Consider the following 15,096-nt stretch of genomic DNA (forward strand, 5'->3'; position numbering starts at 1 on the left):
CAATACAGAGTTTTTCCTTGCTGGTTTGTTCAAAGAAAGTCAGGGGAATGCGGTTTCCATTAGGTGGAGTTTTAAACCAGGTTAAAGGTCATGTTGTAAGCTGAAGTAAAAGTTCACCTTACAGGAGGACCTGGTGCTTAAAATAATCAATAAGCACGAACATCCATCTTCCAATTCCTATGCTTCTTGTGTATTTACATAGAAATAAAACAGATTTCTCCTCTGCGTTGGTGTGGAATTGTATTTTCAGACAGTGCTCTAAACCTATTCCAACTGATGTCTTGCTGTCACATTAATGTGACCTGTAAAACTTTTAAAGGGATTTACTGCCGACCTACAACCCACCCCTGTGCAGTCAAACCCCTTGATAATAACTCTAATATATTTTTGCTTCTTACTACCACTGAATATAACGTTCCATAGATTTTACTTCTACTTGACTGCTCAAATATGACAACAACCGTTTTGGCCTCTCTGGCCACACTGATTAAATCACAGTCCAAATTTCTGGTGTGCTAATGACCTGATTGACCTTGTCGGTGGAGTGCAACCTCAGAGTGGATTTCCTGTTCCTTGCCATGTTCAGGGTATATTATGACCACCTTCTTGGCTGTAATGAAGTGAGTACCATCTTCAATGTACTGAGGGAAAGTTTTGAAATAATTTTTGTTTTTAAAAATTTGCAATTTCTCACAGGTGTCACTTAAACACACTGCAAAGGCTACAGCCAACTAGAATGTATGTTCTGCGCATGCATGAGAGGAAGGGACTATAGGGTTTAGACTATACACAGCCCTTAAACACTCTCCACAGACTTTTGATATATACTTCTAATCGAGACTATGTCTTAACTTATAAATGCCACCACAGGTGTTGTCAGCCCATGGGATCTTCTTAAGCTGATTTAGCTGAATTGACCTAGAAGTCTTCAAACGCCAATTGTTGCCAATGGTGCAGGAGAGACCACAAAAACTAGAGTGACAGATTCTCATCAAAAATATGGCTTTGGCTTTTTTTAGTAGACTGTTTCAGGCTAAGTTGCAGATTACAACACATGAAATGACCCCTTTAGTCTATTTTGTTTGTCCTCTGCTGCCCTACTGCGATCATGTTTCCATATCTATGCCTCTTAGTATGTCCTCTTCTTTGCCTACAAATGGGGCATTTGCTGTTACCGGCATTCCATACTCTTCACCCCCACACCATTCCAGAAAGATCTTGAGCACCTGAGAAGACCATGATGCCTCTTGTTGGTGTTTGACTTGATTCAACAGCGTTTTGTGGGGTTGTGCTGCACTTCTCACTTAACTGCATAGGTTTAGATTTGCATCAGATTGAAAGGTGTTAAGCGGTTATTTGGAGCATTTGCAGAATAATTCAAGTTCAAGTTGACATCCTCTTTAGATTTGATTTGTCATTCTGCAGTGCGACATGCATGCGTGTAAGCAGATGTGAATTAGAAAAAGTGTAATTTTTCACATCTGAAAGGAATTGAAAAATGAGTATTAGAAGCTCACTTAAGGAGATTTGACAATCCTGTCACTTGTAATGTTTTCTGTGGTCTGGTACCCGATGTCTGTGCTGCTGGAAACAGAACAGAAGTTCATTAAGAAAAGATGTATTTTGCTCAAAACTCTCAGCAAATATGTTTTCCATTGGTTGTTGCTTTAACTTGAAAATATGAACTTGATTTATCGCTCTCTTTTTGTTTTTCAGCCCTCCAAGGCCCTTTCGATTCCCCAAAAGGTAAGACCTGCCAAAGACAGTTCCTCCTCTGTTGATATTCTGAATTGGAAAGCTCTCCTTCCCCTCCTCCTCGTCCTCCTCTTATTCCTGTCATTCATCCATCACTGTTCCTGCGCAGCCTTCGTTCCTCAGTAGTGTGTCATAGGAGTAATCATTGGTAAGAGTACTTGCTGTACCTGGTGTAGCCAGCAGCTTGGCTCTCCTCCTCTGCTTTTAACAGCAGTTTCACAACACTATTATCTTAATCCAGGAGAGATTTTTGGTTTTTCTTTCGAGGCTTCTAGAGATAGATGTAGTTTGAAAATCACATGCGGACTCCCAGATTGCAAAACCTAAATATACTTATATTTATGCAAAAACAAAGTCGGTTGTCCTCAATCTGATATTTTATTGCTTTCTCTTGTACCATTCTTTTTTTTTCTTTTTTTTTTTTTTTCTTGTTTAGTTTGTGTGTTCATTAAATTTAATACTCTTCTTGTTCCAGTTATGCCGAGCTGATAGCTGACTGGCCAGTGGTGGTACTGGGGGTGTGCACAGTGCTCATTGTGGTGTGTGCTCTAGTCGGCATCCTGGTGCCTGACCTGCCCGATTTCTCAGACCCACTGCTGGTAAATACAGACTCCTAGCGCTGTCCTTTAAAAAGGGCCGATACAGTTCATCAACCCTGCTGCAGCACAAATCTTCCAGATAGCCTGCCTCATCTCACCTTTAAATATTAAGAACAATAGACTGTCTTAAATCCTAAAGCTTGGAAAACTTTTAATGTATGTAAAGCGAAGTAAAATTTACAAGGCGTAGATTTTCAAGTCAACACAGAGCACTCGTACTCTCACAGGTATTAATCATACAATTTGTGGAGAGAAGGAACACGATAAATTATTATTGTCATTACTCTGAAAAAATTGTGTGTTAAGTGCTTTGAGAGTAACATGTCTTAGTGTAGAATTGAAAGAATTCAGTGATTTCATCATATACAGTGCATATTAGCTGTGTCTCAATTTAGGAGGCTGTATCGTTCAAAGGCTTCAAAGACCAATTGCGACACATCGTCACGACGGTGGTGTTGCAGGCACCACTGCATTAAAAGCAGACACAGTTCTGTAGTGGAAATCACCGGAATTCCTCTGAAAATGGTTAAACCATAAAGACCATAACATGCAAAGAAACCCTACATAACCAAGATCCATTAACGCAGCTACTGTTGTTGGTCCAAGTTCATTTAAGTGAGTTCAAATGGTTTGTATACATTTGTGTATAATCTGTGTTCTCCTTTCCTAAAGGGTTTTGAACCACGGGGAACGGCCATTGGCCAGAGACTGGTCACATGGAACAACATGGTGAAGAACACTGGCTACAAAGCAACACTGGCCAACTACCCCTTTAAATATGCTGACGAACAGGCTAAAAAGTAACTACCCACATATGTTTTACACAAGCTATACCTGCTGGTTTCTTGCTTTTCAAAGCATCCATGCCAGATAGAAAAAGAGATCAGTAGCTGTTTGAAAAATCTGATTAAAGTTATTCTCTTGGCTACTTAAATATCAATTCTCTCATCAAAGGTTGTGGTACAAGGGTGGGAGACAGGGGTAGTGAGTAAAGGAGGGAGGGCAGAGGAGTTGAAAAGTACTGTTGGCAGACAAGCTGAAACTTTTGAATCTCCTCCTGAAAGAAAAGGGGCGACCTGTCTGTCCACAAGGTCCCTCTCTGTCTCCTGTCAGAGGGACTCTGTTTTTGCAGGTTCTATATCAGTCTATATCTCTAACGCAATTTACACTCTGTTCCAAATTTGTGGAGTCAGAGTTATTGTCTTTGATATTACATTGAATATGTGTATTGGCCCCAACTAACAAATAATTCCCCCCATTTTCTTTAGTCTGTTTGTATTATGACATTGACACCCATTTGATAACAATTGTTTGAATGACAATGCAGTGAGCCCACACATCTCTTTCTTTTTTACAGTTGCAACATTTTGCCTCCTTGCAATGTCAGAGTAAAACAACTGATTAGAAAATGGATCCTTTGAGCTGCCTGTATCAACAGCTACCTTATATCTTACTATGTGTCCTGCTGTGACTGTGGCTGTCTTTGTCTTCGTTCCGTCTGTCTGTCTACGTCTGTCTGCAGACCCGGCTCTGTACATATGTGTGCATGGTTAGTGAGAGGCCTCTTCTGCTGGCAGTGAGCTTCTCAGCCTCATCTGTCTTTCAACCGCTTAGTCTCCCTCTGACAGCCATCTGATTACTCTGCCTTCCTGTTTCTATCTACGGATGTGGGCCCTAACAAAAACTACACATACTCATAGAAAGTCTGAGCTATAATCCTCATGTAGACAACATACTAAAACATTCTTGCTATAACACAAAAACACACACATAATACACAGCCCATCCACAGCAGCATGTTGTTTATGCAGCCTCAGTCAGAGCAAATAACCTTCTCAGTGGGTTTGTGCCCTTTTCCAGGAAGTATTCTAAATTCAACTTATGAAAACAAAGATTTATTTCGACAATGCAAGAATAAAATAAAGGTTTATTACAAACTGCTTTAAATCTGCAATTTTAAAACAAGCACTTTAAACTTATAACTAAATATATTAATTTTTTTTTTCTTTCTGGGCCAGTTAACTTTTTAATATTTCGATTGTAACTGATTGAATATAACATAAATCTCCATGTTCATGCTTTATTCATGTTGTTTTTTTTTTGTTTTGTTTTTTTTAGTCATCAAGAGCCCAGGTGGCCTGAAGACAACCTTGACCGAGACAAACGGCAAGCTGAGTGGGACTTCAGGAAAGAATTCTTCTGTGATGTGCCAGGTAACATTTTTAATTATACACATTTAACTTATTTCTTCCTGTCACGTTATATTCAGTAATTCCACGATGAAATGAAAACTGGAGCAGTTTTCTTTAAGCATTTCTTTTTATATGGCCGCATGCACCCTTCTTTTTTGAATTTTTTTGTGAGCTCGTTACAAATCAAAACCATAACATTTGTAATTTCCAAATAAATTAAGACCTTTTGCTGTTGGAATTGCAGTTTCTTTGTGTATGTAATTTCCCTTGGCATGTGTCGGTTAAATAAAAAAAATACTTTTTCTTCACATTGCCAAACAGATCAAGTTAGATGTGTTTGTAGACAACAGAAATTGACCGAAGTGCTTTACAGAGAAAAATGGAAAATGCTGGACAAAAGTTATCGACCATAAAAAAAATAAAAAATAAAAAAAAATCTGAGCTGTTTTGTCAATAAGTTACTTATGGTGATTCAAAAGCAAATTCATAAAGGTCAGTCTTAACCAGGACAATCTGGCACAAAGGGGGTCAAGTGTTTCACAGTCTAGAAGAGTTTAAGTTTGCAGAGAGTTGCAGTGTTGAAGATAAAAGTGATGAACATGTGGCAGTTAATGGTTTACGATTGTTTCATTAAAAACACTCACCACCCAACTTAAGTCCCATTAATACAAGCTTGTTGTTTTTTAATACATACTTACTGTCACTCAGGTGATAAATATGTCTCCTCTGTGTTTTTCCCAAGTTATTGTTCCAGCAAAGAAGGTTTTTTTTTTTTCTCTTTAAGTAATATGCATGTTTCTTTATGCAGGTGACAGTTATTCTAGACTGGTGTTTACATCAGCTGAAGGGAAGAACCTGTGGAGTGTTCAGGCCATCAAATCAATGTGTAATCTGGATAACACAAGGGTATGTACAATATGTGCATCGATACAGCAAAGTATATTAATAACTTCATGCCTTATTGCCTTTTGCGTCTTTGTCGTGTCCCTATATTTTTTTTGACTTGTGCATTAATTACTTGTCTCTGTCCCCAGGTGCGGTCCCACCATGACTATTGGAGTCTTTGTCAACGCACCAATGATGCTTCCTGTTGCCCCAGCTGGACACTTGGTAACTACATCGCTGTCCTTAACAACAAGTCATCCTGCCAGAAAATCACAGAGCGTGACGTGATGCACACACTCAAAATCCTTCGCTCGTGTGCCAAGTTCTACCACAATGGCACACTGGGACCTGACTGCTGGGACATGGCCCTGCGGCGGAAAGACCAGTTGAAGTGTGCCACTGTGCCACGGAAGTGCATCAAGTACAACGCCGTCTACCAAATCCTTCACTTCCTGGTGGACAAGGACTTCCTCGGTCCCAAAAGCCTGGACTATCCTCCACCTGTGCTCAAGTATAGCATGCTCTTCTCCCCCACAGAGAAAGGAGAGTCTATGATGAACATTTATTTAGACAACTTTGAGAACTGGAATTCGTCGGACGGCATCACCACGGTCACAGGGATCGAGTTCGGCATCAAACATGACCTCTTCCAGGACTACCTCCTCACAGACACAGTGTACCCAGCCATAGCCATAGTGATCGTCCTGCTGGTTATGTGTGTTTACACCCGCTCGGTTTTTATCACGCTCATGACAATAATAGCCATCATCAGCTCATTGATTGTGTCTTACTTTCTCTACCGAATGGTTTTTAACTTTGAGTTCTTCCCCTTCATGAACCTTACGGCTCTCATCATCCTGGTGGGCATTGGTGCAGATGACGCCTTTGTGCTTTGTGACGTGTGGAATTACACCAAGTTTGATAAACCCCACGCGGAGCTAGCAGAGACCATCAGCGTCACCCTGCAGCATGCTGCACTGTCCATGTTTGTCACCAGCTTCACCACATCTGCAGCATTTTATGCCAACTATGTCAGCAACATCACTGCCATACGCTGTTTTGGTGTTTATGCTGGCACGGCCATTTTAGTCAACTATGTTCTTATGGTGACGTGGCTCCCGGCTGTGGTTGTCCTTCATGAACGCTACCTGCCTAATGTGTTCCCCTGCTCCAAGCCTCCACACCAGCAAGGAGGGTTCTGCACCCGGATGTTCTGGGCAGGTCTTTGTCAAAAGGCCAACAAATGCCTGTTTACCGTCTCGGAGGCATCGAGGATCTTCTTTGAAAAGGTGCTACCCTGCATTGTCATCAAGCTGCGCTACCTCTGGCTCTTCTGGTTCCTCGCCATTACAGTAGGTGGGGCATACGTGGTTTGTGTCAACCCAAAGATGAAGCTGCCATCTCTGGAGCTGGCAGAGTTTCAGGTGTTTCGATCCTCTCACCCATTTGAGCGTTATGATGCAGAGTACAAGAAACTCTTCATGTTCGAGAGGGTTCATCATGGTGAGGACCTTCACATGCCTATAACTATCATCTGGGGCGTCACCCCCATGGATAATGGAGACCCACTGAACCCTCAAAATAAGGGAAAACTGATGCTAGATAGAAGTTTCAACATTTCCAGTCCAGCCTCTCAGCTGTGGATTCTTCACTTCTGCCAGAAGCTGAGGAACCAGAGTTTTGTCTTTCATTCAGAGGAGCAGGACTTTACCAGCTGCTTCATTGAGACATTCAAACAGGTCAGAACTGCATTCCTACACATTAATAGGACATTAATATAACAGGTTTTATATTATTTGACACTTAAAGAAGTCTTACAGACCCTCACCAGAAATTGATGTGATGTGTTAGGAATACAAAGTTATACTTTATTTAAATGTCTACTTTACTTAAAAAGCACCTGAAACGTAACCAAATGAAGGCAACTTTTAACTCACTGGATTTCATCCACATATTTTCCTCATTTCAACAGTGGATGGAAAATCAGGACTGTGTAGAGGGCTCTGTGTACCCCTGCTGCAGTCAGTCCACCTTCCCTTACAAGCCGGATGTTTTTGAGTTGTGCATCAAAAGAGCCATCATGGAGCTGGATCGGAGCACTAACTACCATCTGGACAGCAAGACCCCTGGGCCTCGATTCGATATTAATGACACTATCAGAGCCATTGTTTTAGAGTTCCAGAGTACGTACCTCTTCACGCTGGCCTATGAAAAGATGTTCCAGTTCTACCAAGAGGTATCATATGCACACAAACTGTTGTTGGTGACTTTGTATTTTCACGCTAACTTTACATGCAAGAGAGATTTTCTTAATGCTTTTAAATTTTCCCGACATATTTCAGGTCGATGCCTGGATCACAGAGGAGCTGCGGTTTGCCCCAGCAGGCCTGAGTCATGGCTGGTTCATCAGCAACTTGGATTTCTATGACCTGCAGGACAGTCTGTCAGACGGCACTTTGGTTGCCATGGCGCTATCGGTGGCCGTGGCTTTCAGTGTTATGCTTCTGACCACCTGGAATGTCATCATCAGTCTTTATGCCATCTTTTCAATTGCTGGCACCATATTTGTGACAGTGGGCTCCCTGGTGCTCCTGGGCTGGGAGCTAAACATCTTGGAGTCTGTGACCATTTCTGTGGCAGTAGGGCTGTCTGTGGATTTTGCAGTCCACTATGGCGTAGCCTACCGGCTTGCTCCGGAGCCTGACCGCGAGGGGAAGGTGATTTTCTCCCTGAGCCGAATGGGCTCTGCAATCGCTATGGCTGCATTGACCACATTTGTTGCCGGGGCCATGATGATGCCCTCGACTGTATTAGCCTACACTCAGCTAGGCACGTTCATGATGTTGATCATGTGCATCAGCTGGGCCTTTGCTACCTTCTTCTTTCAGTGCATGTGCCGCTGCCTGGGACCTCAGGGCACCTGTGGACAGATACCCCTGCCCAAAAAGCTGCAGTGTCAGGCCTTCACTGACACCACGTCCACAAACCCCTCAACGCAAGGCAAAGGCCAGGGTAAGTATCAGCTAGACAGCAGGGGTGGGGAGGTGGAGCATTATGAGTTAGAGCCACTGGCATCCAGTCAGAAAACTGACGATAAACCTCGAGAGGAGCATGAGGTCTGCGCTCAGCTTTATAATGGATTACCTCCTCACCACCACAGCATCCCATATTCACACATCCATTATAAGAGTCAGACTGAGAGTGGAAAAGCTGCCCCTGAGAATGGGCTGGTAGCCAATGTGAGCACACAATCCAGGTGCCAGTACTCTCAAAACACTAATTGCACATGTGGGGACCCCCCTTCTCCTCCTCACCTGCCCCAGCAGTGGACCTCCCACTCCTGTGCTCAGCATCCCACGCCTGACTCGTCTTCCTGTCCTTCCACCCCTCAGCTCTTCCCCCTTTCAGGACATGCCCCAATAAAACAAAATAGTACCATCCTACCTTCACATTTGGACCCAGTCTACACTCACATGGAGTGTCGGATGCATTTTGTCCACTGTAGCCCCGCCCACTTTCATCACTGCTCCCAGGGGAGAATAATGGCCCCCAGGGAAGGATCTGTACACGGTTGCCACCTTAGGAAGTACTGCTTACACACTGCGAACCTGCAGACTGGTTCAGTCAGCGAACCGAAAACCACAATGCCAAACCAGAGCAAATGCCCAGCTCCAAGTGTAGCCTCTGGCTCAAAGTCTGCAGGACAAGAGGAAGTCCATAGACCTGAAATGAGTCCTTCAAATCCTGATAGTAGCCAGACTTTAAGTTCCCCAGCCCCAACACGACCTCAAACTCAGTGCCCCTCCCCGTCACTGGGCTCATCACACACAATTTGTCAGGAAGCACAGAAGGTGAGGGACAGAGACCATTGTTGTGGTGACATGCAAGTATCCACCACAACCGCACAAACGGCAACGCGACCGGATGATTGTTGCAAAATCCCTGGCAACCAGGAGAAGCTCGAAAGTTTTCCCGTCACACGGGAGGAAAATGTCAAGAAGTGCAAGCGAAACTCTAAAAGGGAGCGGGCGTCATCTGCCTCTCCGAAGAAACTCTATTGTTTTAACAGGACGTTGAAAATGAAATGCAATTCAGCTTCAGAGTTTAACGTGCCAAAAAGTGAAACCAGCGTGCCTCCTATTGCAGTAAACTCTAATCCGTCTTCTGAAAGCGTATGTTGATGATACATTGATATTTTAGTAACACTCCGAACAGAACAGATAGCAGTTCTGCTATTCCAAAAAGGAGTGACGCATACAATGTCTGCGTGTAATCGAGTTCGGGAAGTGTTTGCTTAACAAGTGCCTCAAAGCATTTCAGAAAACAACAAAGATGCTGTTTACATAGATTTTTATTACATGTGTTGTGTTTTTTTTTTTTTGTTTTTTTTTTGGTACTCACCAGTTTTTCTTGTGCCAGCTATGTATGATTTTTTACAGTGAAACAAAAAGCTGTTTGAATTTAGGGAATGAACGGGCTTTACACAGTGACACCTCCATGATATTTTGCAAAAGTGTTACATGTAGAGCAGCTCTTTGCACTGTCAGGAAACCGTACAGTAAATGTTGTGATGCTGCGTGTAATTATCAGTATATGTTGTTTGATACAAATCACATCAAGTTTAACAAAAACCTGCCACATTTTACAAGCTTATAAAAAGTTACTGCCTGACACTTTTTTTTTTGTATTTAGTTGCGCGCTAGTGTTGAATTCTTAGTGTGTTCTTTTGTTCAAGTCGCCACATGCTTTGGATAAAAGATGTACTGTATGATTAAAATGTCTTTTTTTTTTTTTTCAATCACTATCGTCCTTTTGTTCACCTTTGTCTGCTCTTCCCAACGTGTATATAGTCATGCTTGGATCATAAAATGTGATGAAGTCCCATTCAAAGCAGGGATATCTTCTCAATCATAACAGCTTACACCTGTTTTATTGTCTCATAACTGCTGGCGCCTGCAGTCCTGTTATATCTTGCCTGAGGCTATAGACCATGTCTGGACTGGGATGGGCTGCCTGCTGTATGGGCTCATGTAGACTTGGTTTGTTGATAAGTAGAGTTGATCACAGATCACGTTTATTACTCCTTTTGATACAGATCTTATCTATTGAATGCTACAAGCCCATTGATGTCATTTCTGCTCAGGAATTGTTAAATATTTGAAATGGGTTTGGAAATAATAAAAAAAAATTACATCATAATCCTAAAAACAATTTTGAAACAGACTAAATAGTCGCAGAAAAACATTTGAGTTGTGAAGCTTATTACACGCATTAACCCATCTGAAAGTAGTGCTGAAAACACTTAGGCTGCTTAATGCAGACAGTGGTAATTATAGAGAGACAACACTCAAGCACAAAGCTCGGAAAAACAGCCCAGCTGTCATCAGCACTGTCTAACAAATCGACATTTTTAATGTGTTAATCCTTTGTAATATTTCCAGGGGAACTTTGGAATATAACCAGCCAACATATTTATGACTGCTTGAAATAATAGCCCTCTCATAAATAATATTAAAAAGAAAACAAAGGCTCTCACTGTTACAAGAGCTATAATTTTTTTTTTTAAAGATAACAGTGCATCAAATTGCTAATTTAAATGGACCATATTGTTTAAAATGTAGGTTTTTTTAATCTGTTAAAACCCAGAATAGTTTTGAATTCCAAAAATTGCTTATTCATGCAGTACTTGTTCTGCAGCTTTCTGTAAAATGGTCTTTTTCTAACTGCCCACCTTTTGGACTTAAGGGCTATGACCCATCCTGCCAACATCGAAGAACCAGTGGTGACGAGCGCCAACAAATCAGAGAAGTTTAAATTAGTCTGGGCTGAAAGGTGGCACTTGAACACAAAGCTGACCGTCAACGTGAAGCATGCACCTTCTGTGTTTGTGTGAGAGGAAGATAAAGCAGAAGATGCAGGACCAAGGATGTGCAAATTGAAACAAAGGAAGGGTCACTATTGGATTTGTGTATATTCTCTTTCATTTCTCTTTCGCCTCCTATCATGAGTTCATATGAATATTATTGAATGCTACTAAGTTGTTGTCCAAGGCAAAAAAAAAAAAAAAAAATCTGTGCTTTTAGATTTAACTTACTTGGCAGGTGTTAATTATGACCAGTCTTCAAGTGTGAAGCTGGTGCTGTTAGAGGTTAATTAGTATAATCTTACACAATTCTAACACACCACCACGTAGTTAATGGAACTGTTCCTTTTGTACCTGGACGTTCAAACTGTCCTGTTCTGACCTTCGCTTTTTGCCTTTTTGTTTTGTTTTTTTTTATCTTGTTACCAAATCCGCTCCAGCCTAGTGCAGAAAACACCTGTTTCCTCAGCTGCAGAAATAAGCAGCCGTCCTCTCCAGCTGTCGTTCAGCTCCCCTTCTTTACTCTGATTAGGAATGTGGATGCTGATCTGCTCCCAGTAAGCTTTAACAGTTAACTCCACGCTGGAATAGAGCTGTGTTAGTGAAAGGGTGAAAAGTGTCTCGTTTCACATCCCAGTCACTGTGGAAATGATTAACTCATCGTGAGGCATCAAAAGGCGGAGTGGCTCTCGAACGCAGCACAAACACTCCTCTAGCTTGAAAATGCTTGTGTTCCAGTCAGGGAAAAGTACAACAATCCTGTCTCGCTCCTCAACCTCAAAACCAACTTCCACAAACAAACGAGCCCTGTAAAACAGGTTACATAAGTAAACCATCCACACTGGGCTTGTTTGATGCTTCCAAACCAAAGCCAAACATCTTATTTTGGCTTATACAGCTCACTTTGTGTTCCCCTCGGCCTCAGATCCCCCACAGCTGAATTCATGCTCCTCCTCCCCTCCATTACTGCAGTGGGGATGAGTCCCACTCCCCTCAGAGGATCCCTCGTCAGGCTTGCGTGAGCTTTTCTGTAATTATATTTGCTTAAACAGAGGTCAAATATTAGCTACGGCCACGGTGCAGAGTTTATTACATTTCCCTGTGAGGGAGAATCTAAGGAGCATGTGTGTCTCTTCGACGTAAACTCTGCAGGCCTGAAATAACTGTGAAGGGGCCCGAAGAGCTGGAGAGCTTGTTTACAAGGTAAACATTTGCTTCCACTTTTCAAATTAGATTTTGGTGGAGTTGCTGGACTGAGCCAGATTCCTTCGTGTGGAACGGGTTCACTTTCTTTTGCTTTTATTTTTTATTTTATTCAACATGAATTATCTTCACATTTCTGCCTTATACATTTAAATTAATTAGCACTGGAAAAAACAAAAAAAATCCAACTACCCACAGCAGCCATAGAAATAACACGATCCTAAGCTAATGTTTAGTTCTGGAAAACATCTTGTTTAAATTCACAGTATAAAAGGTGAAGCGAGCTGCTGTTAGGACGGGGCTTCAAATCAGTTCACCACACTCTGCCCCACCCCACAGGTACTAGTCTTATAGCATTGCACTGAATAATAACACGTCCAGCAGAAGTCATTGCTCTTCTCTGATTCGTTAGAAATGATGAATTTTGCTAAAAAACAAACAAACAAAAAAACTGGTTAACAGCAAGTATCTTTGTACAGCTGCCAGTGAGTCAGGGTCACTAGATGCTTTAATAGCTCTTCTCCAAACAAATGATAACTTTACATTTTATATAAGACCAACTCTAAATTAAAATATAAACACAAAAAGAATGTGGGTTTTCTCTGTGTACTTTGCCACTTTGTGAACTCTAAATGCTCTCATTTGGATATATTGGTTAACATTTTGCTGTTTTTGAAACAAAATACAGAGGATGGACTTACAGGACACCTTCACTGATATTGAGCTTCCTTTGGTTCGAGTTTGAGTCGAACTAATGTAAATGAATGCCATAAAATTTTCATCTGACTTCCCTACATTAATATATATCGACTTCCAACTGAAAAAATGCCCCCAGATGACATCACTTGGAGGAACCTTCAGTTCAGGTCATGTTGTTGCTCAGCTCGTTATCATTGTCAACCTGCTTTTCCAGAGCTCCCCCAGATGATGTCATCTGAACTCCTAAAGATAGTTTTTCAGCTAGAAGCAGAGAAATGGGTTAAAATAGGGGAGAACACACTTTACCGTGTGAGAATAACTCTCATTGTCCTCATGATTTTTGGGATACCAGATAAAAATCCTCAGACATTTTTTTTTTTTTTTTTTTTTGGTGTGTTTTAAAATTCTAAATTCTGGCAAAACCAATTTTTAACTTATTACCTTAGACTCAACCATTTTTTTTAGCTTTTGCTTTCCACAGTAAAACACTAATCATAAACTCAATAAAAACTGCGTAAAGGATAAAATATTATTCCTATTTTCTGTTATTTTTACTCCACTACAAATTATGGGGCAGCGGTAATTTTTACTTCATTACTTTTATTAAACTGCTTTAGCTGCTGTAAATATACTATTGTTTGCAACAAACATCTTCAGCTACAAATCTCTTTTTACAATCCTTTGAATGATATTATAATAATACAATAACACAACGTTTTGAAGCTTTGAAAATCTGTTAGTAGTTCACTAGTCTCATTTTACAAAGTTGAGTCTCACTGGTGTTTAAGACCTTATGAATGAATTCAACTTAAGACTTTAGATTTCATTTAAATTTTTTACAAGCTTTGGCCTAAAAAAAAACTGCAGCAATTGCCTTAAAAGCAGGTTGGACAGATGTTAATGTTGCACCATGTTTAGATTAATAGACTGTCCACAGTGTATAAGCAGCAGGAGCCTGCAGACGGGCTGTAATGTTCCGAACAGCTGGCTCATAAAGACTGGGAGGATGCAGGCGACCGGGGCCAACAGGACGGAAGCTTTCCTCTGCCCAGTAGCTTCCTGTTGTCAGACGCACAGCTCCAATAAAAGGGAAGCGACTGCCCTCAATGTTCTTTCTCATCTTACAGCCCAACAAACCAAAATGCTCAGGGAGATGCTATGTTTTCCATTTGCTGTTGAGTTCAAATAGTGCCATTATGTGACACACCCAGTGCAATTATTACCAGCCTTCATGTGGTGACCACCAAACTACCACCATCACTAACACAACTGGGAGCTGGTGAAGACACAGCTAACACTCCCCACCTAGTGGTAGAGGTAGCAAATTAAGATTCTATGGGCTCCTGCATCACTGGCCTGAACAGTGTTTTACTTTAATTTGTTAAATCTCAGAACTGGACTTTTTGAAATAAATGGGACAATTGACATTGAGATCAATAAAATAATTTAAATAAAGGGTTGGTTGTATATTGTATTAAGAATCTACAACTGCAGAGTACTTTGTACTTGTACCTTAAGCTGCTTAAACAACGTAGTGGAGTAAAAAGTATTTTTATTCTGAATTGCTTTGGAGTAAAAGTAATATGAAATGGAAATACTCCAGTAACTTGGGTACAGTACAGTGCTGGGATGTCACTGTTACATACCATATATCCAAGTAGATCATCTGGGCATCTTCTTGATGTAATTCATAAAATACTCAAACCCCAAACTTAACGATATGACAGTGATATGACTAAAACCATTAGAAATATCCAAACCTTCCAATTATTAGGGCAAACACTTTTTCCGGCCTTCGAAGTAAATGTGTATTTAGGACATATTAGAAATTTTAAAGATCTATATCCAACCTGACCACACTCGCATCAAATCTTTCAGGTATTAGATTTATATAATTACA

General features: G+C 41.1%; 1 protein-coding gene across 5 annotated transcripts in view; it reads left to right on the plus strand.

Annotated features, from left to right (window-relative positions):
• The window catches only part of disp1 (dispatched homolog 1 (Drosophila)), a 68,117-nt gene extending 57,892 nt beyond the window's left edge, over positions 1-10,225 (plus strand). For all 5 annotated transcript variants that reach the window (XM_067481668.1, XM_067481671.1, XM_067481670.1 and 2 more), the window contains 8 exons: positions 1,717-1,746; positions 2,231-2,354; positions 3,027-3,154; positions 4,473-4,567; positions 5,355-5,452; positions 5,581-7,170; positions 7,404-7,667; positions 7,774-10,225. In XM_067481668.1, the coding sequence (XP_067337769.1) occupies positions 1,717-1,746; positions 2,231-2,354; positions 3,027-3,154; positions 4,473-4,567; positions 5,355-5,452; positions 5,581-7,170; positions 7,404-7,667; positions 7,774-9,612 (4,168 nt within the window). In that variant the 3' untranslated portion in view covers positions 9,613-10,225. The remainder of the gene's footprint in view (positions 1-1,716; positions 1,747-2,230; positions 2,355-3,026; positions 3,155-4,472; positions 4,568-5,354; positions 5,453-5,580; positions 7,171-7,403; positions 7,668-7,773) is intronic.
• The last annotated feature ends 4,871 nt before the right edge of the window (positions 10,226-15,096 follow it).

This window comes from Channa argus, chromosome 17 (genome assembly GCF_033026475.1).
Source record: "Channa argus isolate prfri chromosome 17, Channa argus male v1.0, whole genome shotgun sequence".
In the NCBI taxonomy this organism is placed as follows: Eukaryota; Metazoa; Chordata; class Actinopteri; order Anabantiformes; family Channidae; genus Channa; species Channa argus.